The sequence below is a fragment of the Carcharodon carcharias genome, chromosome 12, assembly GCF_017639515.1.
Source record: "Carcharodon carcharias isolate sCarCar2 chromosome 12, sCarCar2.pri, whole genome shotgun sequence".
NCBI lineage: Eukaryota > Metazoa > Chordata > Chondrichthyes > Lamniformes > Lamnidae > Carcharodon > Carcharodon carcharias.
In genome coordinates this window covers 21,974,833-21,990,151 of record NC_054478.1, presented here as the reverse complement: position 1 = coordinate 21,990,151, position 15,319 = coordinate 21,974,833, and the positions used below count along the sequence as shown (strand labels likewise).

The 15,319-nt window shown below is 44.7% G+C and overlaps 1 protein-coding gene across 2 annotated transcripts in view; it reads right to left on the bottom strand.

Annotated features, from left to right (window-relative positions):
* Positions 1-15,319, bottom strand: part of si:dkey-91i10.2 (uncharacterized protein LOC555224 homolog) — a 128,781-nt gene that overhangs the window by 7,201 nt on the left and 106,261 nt on the right. For both annotated transcript variants that reach the window (XM_041200161.1, XM_041200160.1), the window contains exons 6-7: positions 8,994-9,159; positions 5,812-6,019 (exon numbers count right to left, since the gene is read on the bottom strand). In XM_041200161.1, the coding sequence (XP_041056095.1) occupies positions 5,812-6,019; positions 8,994-9,159 (374 nt within the window). The remainder of the gene's footprint in view (positions 1-5,811; positions 6,020-8,993; positions 9,160-15,319) is intronic.

The following is a 15,319-nucleotide window of genomic DNA, read 5'->3' as shown; positions in this document are numbered from 1 at the left end:
CTGGATACATAAAAGCAAATTATATTCATTGATACTGTGGTACCATGTTGGAGAGACCAAAACGGGACCATGATTGGCAACACACACTGTCAGGGGATATTAACACACACCGTCAGGATATATTAACACACACTATCAGAGGATATTAACACACACCGTCAGGAGATATTAACACACATCGTCAGGAAATATTAACACACACTATCAGAGGATATTAACACACACCATCAGGATATATTAACACACACTATCAGAGGATATTAACACACACCGTCAGGATATATTAACACACACTATCAGAGGACATTAACACACACCGTCAGGAGATATTAACACACATCGTCAGGAAATATTAAGACACACTATCAGAGGATATTAACACACACCGTCAGGATATATTAACACACACCGTCAGGATATATTAACACACACCATCAGGAGATATTAACACACACCATCAGGAGATATTAACACACACTATCAGGAAATATTAACACACACCGTCAGGATATATTAACACACACCATCAGGAGATATTAACACATACAGTCAGGAGATATTAACACACACCGTCAGGGGATATTAGCACACACCGTCAGGAAATATTAACACACACCGTCAGGATATAGTAACACACACCATCAGGAGATATTAACACACACCGTCAGGAGATATTAACACACACCGCCAGGGGATATTAACACACACCGTCAGGAGATATTAACACACACCGTCAGGAGATATTAACACACATCGTCAGGAGATATTAACACACATCGTCAGGAAATATTAACACACACTATCAGAGGATATTAACACACACTTTCAGGATATAGTAACACACACCATCAGGATATATTCACACACACCGTCAGGATATAGTAACACACACCATCAGGAGATATTAACATACACCGTCAGGAGATATTAACACACACCGTCAGGAAATATTAACACACACTATCAGAGGATATTAATACACACCGTCAGGATATAGTAACACACACTGTCAGGAGATATTAACACACACCATCGGGGATATTAACACACACCGTCAGGAGATATTAACACACATCGTCAGGAGATATTAACACACATCGTCAGGAAATATTAACACACACTATCAGAGGATATTAACACACACTTTCAGGATATAGTAACACACACCATCAGGAGATATTAACACACACCGTCAGGAGATATTAACACACATCATCAGGAAATATTAACACACACTATCAGAGGATATTAATACACACCGTCAGGATATAGTAACACACACTGTCAGGAGATATTAACACACACCGTCAGGAGATATTAACACACATCGTCAGGAAATATTAACACATACCGTCAGGATATATTAACACACACTGTCAGGATATATTCACACACACCGTCAGGAGATATTCACACACACCGTCAGGAGATATTAACACACATCGTCAGGAAATATTAACACACACCGTCAGGGGATATTAACACACACCGTCAGGAGATATTAACACACATCGTCAGGAAATATTAACACACACCATCAGGAAATATTAACACACACCGTCAGGAGATATTAACACACACTGTCAGGATATAGTAACACACACCGTCAGGATATATTAACACACATCGTCAGGAAATATTAACACACACTATCAGAGGATATTAACACACACTATCAGGATATATTTACACACACCGTCAGGAGATATTAACACACACCGTCAGGAGATATTAACACACATCGTCAGGGGATATTAACACACACCATCAGGATATATTAACACACACTATCAGGGATATTAACACAAACCGTCAGGGGATATTAAAACACACCATCAGGATATATTCACATACATCGTTAGGATAAATTAAAATACACCGTCAGGAGATATTGACATACACCATCAGGAAATATTAACACCCACCATCAGGAAATATTAACACACATCGTCAGGAGATATTAACACACACAGTCAGGATATATTAACACACACTGTCAGGAGATATTAACACACACCGTCAGGAGATATTAACACACATTGTCAGGAGATATTAACACACATCGTCAGGAGATATTAAAATACACTGTCAGGAGATATTAACACACACCGTCAGGAGATATTAACACACATCGTCAGGAGATATTAACGCATACCGTCAGGAGATATTAACACACACCGTCAGGATATATTAACATACACCGTCAGGAGATATTAACACACATCGTCAGGAAATATTAACACACACCGTCAGGAGATATTAACACACACCATCAGGATATATTCACACACACCATCAGGAGATATTAACACACACCGTCAGGCGATATTGAAATACACTGTCAGGAGATATTAACACACACCGTCAGGAGATATTAACACACAGCGTCAGGAGATATTAAAATACACTGTCAGGAGATATTAACACATATCGTCAGGATATATTAACACACACCGTCAGGATATATTCACACACACCGTCAGGATATATTCACACACATCGTCAGGATATATTAACACACACTGTCAGGAGATATTAACACACACCGTCAGGAGATATTAACACACATCGTCAGGAGATATTAACACACACCATCAGGGGATTTTAACACATGCTCTCGGGGATATTAACACATATTGTCAGGGGATATTAACACACATCGTCTTGGGAAATTAACCCACAACGACATGGGAAATTAACACACACCATCATGGCATACTAGTACACAGTATCATGTGATAGTAACAAAGATCATCATTTAATATCATCACACAGTATTATGGAATATTAACACAGACTGTCAATTGGGAATTAGTGCGTGATATCATAAAGTTAAAAATGTCAACATTTTAGAATCAGTGTAGGTTAAATTATTGCTATATACCCAAGGTATAAATCAACTAGTAACTACTCATTCTTCACAGTAATTACTCCTACTCTCATGTCTCTCAATATCAGTTAAAATCCTTTCAATCTTTCATTTCTATACTTCTGTCGACTTCAGAAGGGCAAAAGGACATTTGGACACAGGATCAGAACACATCCACCCCATTCCACTCGCAATTAAGAAATAGGAGCTGGAGTAGGTCACACAGACCCTCGACCCTACTCCACCATTCAACAAGATCATAGTTTGATCTTCTACAACAACTCCACTTTCCTGCCCTATCACCATGTCTCTTGATTCACTTTCCCCCCCTTGGGAAGTGCTGTGTGCTCCCCGTGTGGGCGGGGGAAATTCCCTCAGCTGGGAGTCTGCTCTTTCCTGCATGCGCGCCAAAGAGCGCACTCATCTCCCTGAGGCTAAGTGCTGCCTCAGGGAGATTGGCTCCAAATTTAAAAATGTTAAGAGACGAAAACAAAATTTCGCTGCCATGTCCCCTCATGTGACACTGTCACGTGAGTTGGGACATGTCCATCGCTTTTAGTGAAACCTTTATTAAATATTTAAAAACCCTCATGAAACCTCATCCTGCCCGTGGATGAGGTTTCAGGCTTCTTCCTAAGCCCGCCAGGGCTCCCAGCTTGCCCGTCCAACCTTAGATCCATTAATTACATTAAGTACTTTTTAAATGGCCTCAATTGGCAGTTGACAGGTCAGTGGGTGCGCAGCTGATTTGGATGCACCCCCGCCGACCTGAAAATGGAAATGATGTGGGGTGACGTCGGGAGTTCCGCCCGACACCATCCCGCGTCAGTTTACACATTGGCGAGTGGGCCCCACCACCCCCCGTTCGCCGACCAGAAGATCCTGCCCTTAGAGTCCAAAAATCTCTCAATCTCTGTCTATCAGTCACCGACCCAGCATCTGTAGCTCTTTGTGGTGGAGAATTCTAAAGATTCACAAGTGAAGACATTTCACTTCATCTCAGTCTAGGGTGAGCAACTTCCTGGGTCATGCCTTCCTGGCACACGTTTTGTCCCAGATTTCTGCTTTTACTTGTTTCTGCGCATGCATCAGACCCGGCAATATCTTCTGCTGTTTCTGCGCATGTGGTCACCCTGTCCCAGTGCAAAATGGCTGACTTCTTATCCTGAAACTATGACCCTTTCTTCTAGATTCTCCAGTCAGCGGGGAAGCAGCTCCTCAGCCTCTGCATTGTCAAACTCTCTCAGAGTATTTTACACTTCAATAAAATCAACTCTCATTCTTCGAGACTCTAGAGGATATAGACCCAAGTGATAATTTTTCACATAAAGGGGAATCTCGCTAAGTTATCTGATTTGGAATGGGGAGTGGGAGGAGCATTGAAGTCCTGCCATACTATCCCGTCATCCAATAATCCTAAGTGGATCGCTCAACAGCACACTAGAATGGGAGCTCTGGTTGTCTCATCCCCCCCCCCCCCGACTTTGTAACCCATTCGTGGCACTCCGTCTGTCTGACACTGGCCAGCTCAACACAGAGCAGGGTTTGCGCTTTGGACCTGTTCAGTAGTCTTCTGACTCGGTACCACTGAGCCACTGTGGTGGCATTATAATGCACCTGCACTATTGTCCCCTCCGCTGGAAAAGCCAGGAATCAGGGCCGGAAAAGCCGAGATTCCTTGGGTTCCCCTCCCCCATCCTGTCCCTGATTCCTCTTCACCAGCACAATGATACAGGAATTGCAATACTGTAGAACTTTGAAACAAACAGTCGCTGGATAGTGCAGAACTTGAGTATTGCTGGAAAGACAGACAAGTCACTGAAGCTTTTTATCTTGCACTCATTAGGGCAAATGCAATAATGCCAAAATTTCAAACAATCACAATTTGTATTATGGGATAAAAGGGTGTGATTGGTTGGCAAGTCGACTCTGATTGGCTGAGGCGTTGCCATGGAGAAAACAATGGGGAATTATAGGCCCCCCCAAGCTCCCGGGTGACTCAAAAAAATCACAGGGTTTGAACATATTCCTTTGTTTGAAGAGAACTGGTCCCTGTGTGTAAATGTATGTCACTTCTAGCAAACGTAAATGAGCCTCATTACAAGCTCAACTGATTATCGGAAATTGGTTGTTAGTCTAGCTATTAGCGCACTCAGGGTGTTCAGCAAGTGCTGCCTAATCGTGTAATCACATCTAATAGTAGATGATCTGCTTTAGATTTTGCAAGTGTGGGCTGGTTGAGGACAGTCTGTACTCTGCCTATTACAAAACAGCATGTTCCTTCATGTCTTTCTTTTCAACAATATTTAACTTTGAAACATATGACTTGCTGTCAACTTTGGCTCAATGGGTACTGCTGCTTCCTCTGAGTTAGAAGGTTGTGTGTTCAAATCCCACTCTAGAAACTTAGGCACTGAATCTTAGCTGGCATTCCCAGTGCAGTACAGGGAGAGTGATGCACTGTCAGAGGTGCCATCTTTTGCATTAAACTATAGGTCTGATTTTAACCCTATGCAAATGAATGGGTTTTGAGTGAGATAAAATCTCACTATACATGTCTCCCAAATGTGGCCTTGGGATTTTTTACATTTGCCTGAGAGAGCAGGTGGGCCCTCAGTTTCACATCTCACCTGAAAGACAGCACCGCTGACAGTGCAGCACCCCCTCAGCAGTGGCACCCGAGTGTCAATCTAGATTAAGGGGAAGAAATACGTTTAATGATATCAACGGCCGATGCCAAGCGGGCTCCGCGGATAGCAACCTGTGGCATTCTCTGCCCCAGGGAATCGTGTAAGTCAGTGTAGCACCACAATGCGAACGAGTTTCTCTGCTATTTGTTCTGAAGCAGAACTCGACACCTTCTCACTCAAAGGCAAGACTGCTACCCAATGGAGCCACCCAACACCTTGAATTCCAACACCGGGCGTTTTACTTATTCCCACCGCTGCAATCCTTGTCTTGGCGTCTTTTCTGGCCGAGGCCCCAGGCAGCAGCCGCTATCCTCATCTCCAGCTGCTTCCGCTTGACTGCATCGGCTGGCATGGGGTCACTGAAATGGGGGCGCAGGCGGCACTCGCGCTGGGCCTTGGCGGTCTCCGTGGTCCCATAGGCTGCATCAGAGCTTGACCTCCGACATCCAGGGAGGGAATGCTGAGGAAGAGGAATCGGGAAAAGTCAAGACAATTGTGGAAGGAAAAATTAACTCAACATCAGAAAGGAGCTCTTGTTCTAGCTCTGGGGCTGCAAGTGGTGATACAGGAGGGTGGCTGCACCACAGCCACTGGGACAGGAGGAGGTTTGGGGTTTTCTGCTTGAGATTTGGGGATCCCTTCATCACACAGCTAGTGGGCTGGTCCGCATCTACCCTCTTTCCCTGTAACATTCCCAGGCTAAAGGAGCCCTCTCCTCTTTTCCAGGTTTTTCATGTTTCTTTCCCCCTCTGCTATTCCACTTTAATCTTTTCCACTGTCTCCGGACCCATCTTTTATTTCTTTACTTGCCTCACTGCCATCCCTTTTTGCCTTCATCCCTTGCCTGTCAATTCAACACTCCTGCCCTCCGTCCTATTGCAGACCTTCACTTTGTCCCTTCCTCACCCTCTCTCCCAATGTTCTTCGCTCCTGCCTCTGTATTTGTTTAGACCTCCCAACATCTTCCTGAACTGATGCAAGGACATCGACCTGAAATGTTAACCCTGTTTGGGAACACAGGAACTAGGAACAGGAGGGGGCCATTCGGCCCCTCAAGTTAGCTCCACCATTCGAAAAGATCGTGGCTGATCTCCTACCACAGATGTTGCCTGACCTGCTGAGTACTTCCAGATCTCTACTAACGACTTTTATTCATGTCTCGCGATCCCATTATTCTATGGCCAGAATTTTTTGCTTGATGGGGGCGGGCGTGTGCCCCGACCCAAGTGAGCGCAAAATGACCCGTGATGATGTTGGGTGAACGTCCCGATGCACTCGTGCGATGCACTCGGTCTGGGGGCGTGGGAGTCAGCAGTGCCCCCGCCAATAATTAAAAGGCCTATTAAGGCCATTAAAGTAATAATTAAGTTCAATTTTTCGCTGCCTCTCCAATCTTACCGTCGGCGGAGAGGCGAAGAGGCCAAGCAGCCTTTGGATTTTTTTAGGAAGCCTCAGCCACAGGCCGGATCAGGTTTCCAAAGGCAAATAAAAATAAAATAAAAATGTTTAAATTTCATGCATAACATGTCCCAGCTCATGTGACACAGTCACACGAGGGGACATTTTTTTTTAACATTTCAAAATTCTTTATTTTAATTTTTTTAAATCTTCAGCTCCCTGAGGCAGCTCTGTGCCTCAGGGAGCTTTCATTGTGCGCGTGCGCAAACTTGCGCGCTCGCCCTCCTCCCCTCTCCACACAGGCAGCGCTGCAGTACGTGTTTCACGCTGGGCAGGCCTTAACTGGCCCGCTGGGGTGAAATCGCAGTCATGGCCTGATCGCGGGCGGTGGTTGGCTTCTTGACCGCTCCCGCTCACTCCCCGCCAAGCCTGGCCAACGAGGGCAAAATTCCGGCCTATATTTGGAATTCATATATCAGACAGTTCCATCCTATTTCTCGTACTACTGCCCTTCCCCTTCCTCCCAGAACTACGATAGGGTTCTCCTTGCATTCACTCCCCACCCCACCAGCATCAGTATTCGATGGATCATCCTCTGCCATTTCCACCACCTCCAGCTTGATGCCGCCACCAAGCACATCTTTCTCAGGCCTTTCAGCGTTCCCAAGGGAGTGTTCCCTCCGTGACTCTGGTCCACTCCTCAGTTCACCTCCAATACCACTTCTCCTTCTTACAGCACCTTCTCACAGAAGTGCAGGGGATGCGACACCTGCCCATTTATCTCCCCCCTTCCCATCATCCAGGGCCCCAGATGTTCCACCCAGGTGAAGCAGCAATTTACTTGTATTTCTTCCATTTTAGTACATTCACTGCTCACGATATAATCTCCTCTACACTTGGGGGACTAAATGCAGATTGACTAATTCCATTGTTGAACTGGTCCATTCAGTCTGCAAGTGTGGCCCTGAGCTTCTGGTCACCTGTCATTTTAATTCTCTCTCCCACTCTGACCTCTCTGTCCTCGGTCTGCTCCGCTGTTCCAATGAAACTCAAGGAAGCTCGAGGAACAACACCTCATCCCTCAGTTAGACACTTTGTATCTTTGAGTTCAACAATTTCAGATTAACTTAATTTTCTCTGGCAGCAGCTGTTGCAAATGATCCTTTCACACCTCCTCTTGAACCGTCATGTCCCAATACCTCCCCCCCCTTTTGCCTTGTACTATCATCTCTTTTGTCATTCAATCTCTCCTGCCTTCCTCCACATCCCAGACATTCCCACTTGCTCTTTTTCCCCCCTCCCTCCCTTTCCTTGCCTCTGCAGTTGCTTAAAACTTGTTACAAGTCTAACTTCTTCCAATTCTGATGAAAGACTAATGACCTAAAACATTAACTCTATTTCTCTCTCCACAGATGCTGCTAGATCTGTTGAGTATTTCCAGCACTTTGTTTTTATTTCAGATTTCCCGCATCTGAGGTGCAATGCTTTTGTTAAACCATCTGAACCCCTTGATTAGGTTGCAGTCTGTAACTCACTCTTTGTTATCCATTATTCTTTACATAAAACACCAAAACCTCTTGATTAAATTCTAGCTTGTAACTCACTCCTGGGCATTCACTGTTCTGTATATAAACCATCTGAATCTCTTGACACGGTTCTCCTCGCCACATGTCAGGGTCTGTTGTAGACTAATTGATAGAGATTGATCACTACGATTAGCCAACAACTCCATTATCATTGTTTTGTGCGACTACCAGGATGGAAAAAAGGCAGACTTGATAGACCGTGGTCTTCCTGTGTCTAGCAATTCCCCATGTTGCCACGTTCCCACCATTGCCTCTCTCAAGAGTTCATCAACAACACAATGCGTCAATTCGCCACACAACTGACATCTAAAGCAGATTGTGTTGGTTCAAGCTGCAATTAGTCCCCAACAAGCTTCCTCATCTTATTCGCTTGCCCACTAGGGTAAATCCTCGGCTCGTCTAAGTGTTCTCGCCTCACAGCCAAAAGCAATAAAGACCCAGCTTATTTACACAGTCTGTCTGCCGATGAACACCAGCAGGCTTCCGATTGCCTTCTGCACTGCAATCCAGGGTTGCCATGGAAACCAGGCCTGATTGATTGTCCTGCTCATTGACGGTGATGTCATCCAGTTCCTGGTGATGGGATGATTGTACGGCTGCAGATTCTGCAGTGCAGCTGTTAAAGGAAGCAGAATGCATTGATCAAAACAAATCCCACAGCCAAATTCTTTAATTGCAATCTTTTAGAGCACGAGTCGTACAGCTAGTTCCAGTTCAGACTCACACACTGCATGTTAAAAGCCTTCTGTGATATTTCCGATACCGGGATGTTTACTTGTTGCATGCTTTGAAATAAAAGGAAAAGACTTGCATTTATATAGCATCTTTCGTGACCTCAGGATGCCCCAGAGCACTTCACAGCTCATTAAGAGCTTTTGAAGTGTAGTCACTGTTGTGATGTAGTGAAACATGTCAACCAACTCATGCACAGCAAAATTCAGGAGGGAACAACGTGACAAAGATCTGATAATCTCTTCTGTTTTAGTGATGTTGATTGAGGGATAAATATTGGGCAGAAGATTGAGGAGAACTCCTCTGCCCTTCTTCAATATAATGTCAGGGGATCTTTTGCAACCACCTCAGAGGGCAGATGGTGCCTCAGTTTAACACTGCATTCAAAAGGCAGCACCTTTGACAGTGCAGCAGTCCCTCAGCACTGGCACTGTGTGCTTCACCCTTGATTTTCCATTCTCTCTCTTAGACTCAAACCCATAGGCCAGAATTTTACGCTGGTTGTGCGGGCATGGCCTGACTTGACAGCACGTGAAATTACATGAGAAGACTTCGGGTGCGCACCCCCACATAATTGGGCACTCGTGCGATATTTCACTCGGCGGGCTTGCACAGCAGTCAGAAGCGTGTCCACCAACAATTAAGCCCATTAAGGAAGCAATTGAAATTGATTTTATTGGCCCATCCACTTTTATGGTTGGTGGACGGGCCAATTGGCCAGGTGGCCTTTACGTTTTACCTGAAACCCCGATCCAGGATTGGCAGGATGAAATGTCCAGGGCGAAATATAATAAAAATAATTTAAAAAATATCTGGGGACAGATGTTTCTTGAGTTCTTATGGTTCTTAGTTTTAAGTTAATTATGGATAAGGATTGGTCTGGTCCTCGATATGAGATCCTAAATTCTAAATTGGAGAAAGGCCAATTTTGTGGAAATGAGAAAGGATCTAGGAAGAGTAGATTGGGATAAGTTGTTTTCTGCCAAGGATGTGTTCAGTAAGTGGAAGGCATTCAAAGGCGAAATTTTGAGAGTGCAGAGTTCCTGTAAGGATTAAAGGCAAAGTTAACAGGCATAGGGAACCTTGGTTTTCAAGGGATATTGGCGATCTGGTTAAGAAGAAGAGAGAGGTATATAGCAGGTATAGGCAACATGGAGCAAATTAGGTACTTGTAGAGTATAGAAAATGTAAGAAAATACTAAAGAAGGAAATCAGGAAGGCAAAAAGAAGACATGAGGTTGCTTTGGCAGATAATGTGAAGGTAAACCCGAAAGGTTTCTACAAGTATATTAAAAGTAAAAGGATTGTAAGGGACACAATTGGTCCCCTTGAAGATCAGAGTGGTTGTCTATGTGTGGAGCCTCACGAGATGGGGGACATCTTAAACAGTTTTTTTGCATCAGTATTTACTCAGGAAACTGGCATAGTGTATAAGGAAGGAAGGGAAACAAGCAGTACATATGGAACATATAGAGATTAAAGAGGTGGAGGTGCTTGCTGCCTTACAGCGAATAAAGGTAGATAAATCCCCCAGGCCTGACATGATATTCCCTCGGACTTTGAGGGAGACTAGTGTAGAAATTGCAGGGGCCCTGGCAGAAATATTTAAAATGTCCTTAGCCACGGGTGAGGTGCTGGTGGATTGGAGGGTAGCTCATGTTGTTCTGTTGTTTAAAAAAGGCTCCAAAAATAAACCAGGTAATTACAGGCCAGTGAGCCTGACGTCAGTAGTAGGTAAATTATTGGTAAGTGTTCTGAGAGATTGGATATACAATTATTTGGACAGCCAAGGGCTGATTAAGGATAGTCAACATGGCTTTGTGCGTGGTAGGTCGTGTTTAATAAACCTTGTAGAGTTTTTTGAGGAGGTTACCAAGAAAGTAGATGAAGGAAAGGCTGTGGATGTTGTCTACATGGACTTTAGTAAGGCCTCTGACAAGGTCCCACATGGGAGGTTAGTTCAGAAGGTTCAGACACTTGGTATCCATGGAGAGGTTGTAAACTGGATTTGAAATTGGCTGTGTGGGAGAAGAAAGAGAGTGGTAGTAGATGATTGCTTCTCAGACTGGAGGTCTGTGACTACTGGTGTGGCTCAGGGATCTGTGCTGGGACCATTGTAGTTTGTTGTCTATATCAATGATTTGGATGATAATGTGGTAAATTGGACCAGCAAGTTTGCTGATGACACTAAGATTGGAGGCGTTGTGGACAACGAGGAAGGCCTTCAAAGCTTGCAGAGGGATCTGGATTACCTGGAAAAATGGGCCAGAAAATGGCAGATGGAATTTAATGCAGAAAAGTGTGAGGTGTTGCATTTTGGAAGGACAAACCAAGATAGGACATACAAAGTAAATGGTAGGGCACTGAGGAGTGCTGAGGAACAAAGGGATCTGGGAGTTCAGATACATAATTCCCTGAAAGTGGTGTCACAGGTAGACAAGGTTGTAAAGAAAGCTTTTGGCATACTGGCCTTCATAAATCAAAGTATTGAGTATAGGAATTGGGATGTTATGGTGAGGTTGTATAAGACATTGGTGAGGCCAACTTTGGAGTATTGTGTGCAGTTCTGGCCGCTTAACTACAGGAAGGATATCAGTAAGATTGAAAGAGTGCAGAGAAGATTTACTAGGATGCTGCCGGGTCTTAAGGAGTTGAGTTACAGGGAAAGATTAAACAGGTTAGGACTTTATTCCTTGGAGCGTAGAAGGATGAGGGGAGATTTGATAGAAGTTTACAAAATTATGAGGGGTATAGACAGAGTAAATGCGAGTAGGCTCTTTCCACTTAGATTAGGAGAGATAAACACAAGAGAACATGGCTTTAGGGTAAAAGAGGAAAGGTTTAGGGGGAACATTAGGGGGAACTTCTTCACTCAGAGAGTGGTGAGAGTGTGGAACGAGCTGCCATCTGATGTGATAAATGCGGGCTCACTCTTAAGTTTTAAGAATAAATTGGATAGATACATGGATGGGAGAGGTCTGGAGGGTTATGGACTGGGTGCAGGTCAATGGGATTAGCGGAATAATATTTCAGCACAGACTAGAAGGGCCGAATGGCCTGTTTTCTGTGCTGTAGTGTTCTATGGTTCTGCTGTCAGGTCCTTGAATGTGCTGTATTGACAAATGCATAGGTGCATTTTTTTATTGCCATTTAATCTGTCCACTCCGCTCCCTGAGGCAGCTCCGCAGCAGCTGTCTGCCTTCAAGGAGCTCACTAGAAGCACACTCCCCCACCTTCACTTTCGTCGTCCCTCTTACTGACCGCCCCCCCGCCCCCACCCCCCACTCCCTCTACCCCGGCAGCGCTGAGGCTTTCTCAGCGCGTGTTTCATACTGGCTGGCCGTTAATGGGACAACCAGCGTGAAATTGCGTTCAGGGGCTGATCGCAGGCAGAAGCACATTTCATGTCCGCTTCTGGGCCCGCCGATCACACACACCCAACAAACGCAAGATTCAGGCCATAGCCTTCTGGCCCAGGGGCAGAGCATTGAACACTGGGGAAAGTTCCTGGCAGTAAGGCTAGAATGGCTGGCGGATGAAATGCTTCCAATGGCTAACCTGGGGAAAACACATTACAACTCGGAAACAGGTTAATTGTTCTGCTCAACCAGTCCAAATCTGAGTTTATCCTTAACACGAACAGCATAGCACCATGTGCCTACTCCGTTAGCTTATCTCAATGGCTGGGATTTTCTGGTCCTGCCCACAGTGGGACCTGTTGTGGGCGGGAATGGAAAATTTGGAGAGTCAGCCAAAAGTCCATTGGACTTTAAGCGGCAGTGGAAAATCCTGGCCCATGTCTCCCATCTCCCTCAATCACCTAACCTATTCTTAAATGTTGATATGATCTCTGCTGCGATCTCTAACTCTGGTTGTGTATTTTCTAAACTCATTAAATAAATTTCTCCTGCTCTCTGTCCTAAAGCTCTTATATTTAATCTCATATCTATTTCCCCTCATTCTAAGCCTCTCAATCATCTTAAGCACCAGACGGACTGTAGCAGTTCGAGAAGGCAGCTCATCACCACCTTCTCACAGGAATTAAGGATGGACAATCAATGCTAGAGATGCCCATATCCCATGTAGGAATAAATAAGAGAAAGTGTTTCTCACTGTACTGTCCCACCCTTTGATCAAAACCCACCTCCTTGCTACTTTAGGAAAGTCTTTAACTTGCTCAAAATAAATGGGTCAATGCCTAAAATAGCAGGGAGAGGAATTTGTATTTGTTTTAATTCTTTCATGGGCTGGGTGTTTCACTGCCCACCCCTAATTCCACTTGAACTGAGTGACTTGCTAGGCTATTTCAGAGGGCATTTAAAGAGTCAATCACATTGCTGTGGATCTGGAGTCACATGTAGGCCAGACCAGGTAAGGATGGCAGATTTCCTTCCCTAAAGGACATTAGTGAACCAGATGGGTTTTTAACAACAATCAATGATGGCTTCATGGTCACCATTACTGAGACTAGCTTTCAATTCCATATTTTATTAATTGAATTTAAATTCCATCAGCTGCCATAATGGGATTTGAACCCATGTCACCAGAACATTAGCCTGGGCCTGTGGAATACCAGTTCACTGACTTGACCACTACACCACCATCTTCCAAATGTTCATTCCCATTGCCCACAATGCAAGTTCATTTATGGCAAATGCAGAGATAACTTTAAATAGATACACTGAGTAATCCCTCATTCCACAGTGACTGAGAGGTCAAAAGTATACTGCACTTACACCCCATGGACTGCAGCAGTTCAAGAAAGCAGCTCACCACCACTTTCTCAAGGGCAATTAAGGATGGGCAATAAATGCTGTCCTAGAATAAAAAATCGCCAGCTTCCCTGTGTAACACTGAGTCAAACAATGGGAGATGTATCCCCACAATAGCCAGCAATCTCTCCTGAGGGAGAATTGTGTCCCCTTCTGGGGGGGTGTTGGGCAGACGTGTACACAGCCAATCGTCAGCTGTGCGCCACCATTTTATGTGGGCAGGCCAATTAAGCCCTGCCCAGCATGACGCACGCCCGGAAGCGCTGAGTGCTCCCTGTGCAGGCAGGTGGGGAGGGGGGGGGTGGGGGGGAGGTGTGCCTGAGGCTGCGCATGCATGCGAAAGAGCGCAGAAATCTCCCTGAGGCACAGAGCTGCCCCAGGGAGATTAGTTTAAGTTCAGGAAAATTTAATAAAGGAAAAAAAATTTCAAAGACTTGTCCCCTCATGTGAAACTGTCGCATGAGCTGGGACATGTCTATTAATTGTATTAAGAATTTTTACAAGACTTTAAAACCCTTCTTGAAACCTCATCCTGAGGATGAGGTTCCATGGAAAATGCAAAGACTGCCTGGGCTGTTTGCCTGCCCGCCATTCTTAAGGCTGGATGGGCAGCTCAGTTTAATGTTTTAATTGATATTTAACTGGCCTTAATAGGCCTTTGACAGTTCGGCGGATGCGCAGCCAACTCAGGTGAGCGCCCGCTAGACTGAAAATCTGAATGACGCACGGTGACTCACGCCCGACATCACCGGGTATCATTTTATGCCTCAGCGAGCGGGCCCCGCCCCCGCTTGCCGAGCCATAGATTCTGCCCCTGGTTACAATTATTGACACCTTTTACAATTCTAGACTTTTGAGGTTGTTCTTTGTGGGCGAATTCAGATGCTGAGGTCCTAACTTTGCCTCTTTCCTCCCACCCTTCCCCCTCTATTCTGAATTCCCTATTGGATTTATTAGTGACTATCTTCTAGTAATGTCCTCTAGTTTCTGACTCCTCACAAATGGAAACATTTTCTCTACCTCTAATCGATCAAACCCTTTCAGAATCTTAAAGACTTCTGTCAGGTCACCCCTCAACATTCTCTTTTCTGGAAAAAAGCAGCCTGTTCAAATTTTTCCTGATTGCTATAACCAGATATTGATCATGTAAATCTTATTTGCACCTTATCGAGTGCCCATATATGCTTTTTGTTGTCAGAAACATTCCATTATTCAGTCTCAAATTAATCAGCAAAAGGACTGTCATGAAACTAACATATCTTTTTCATCATA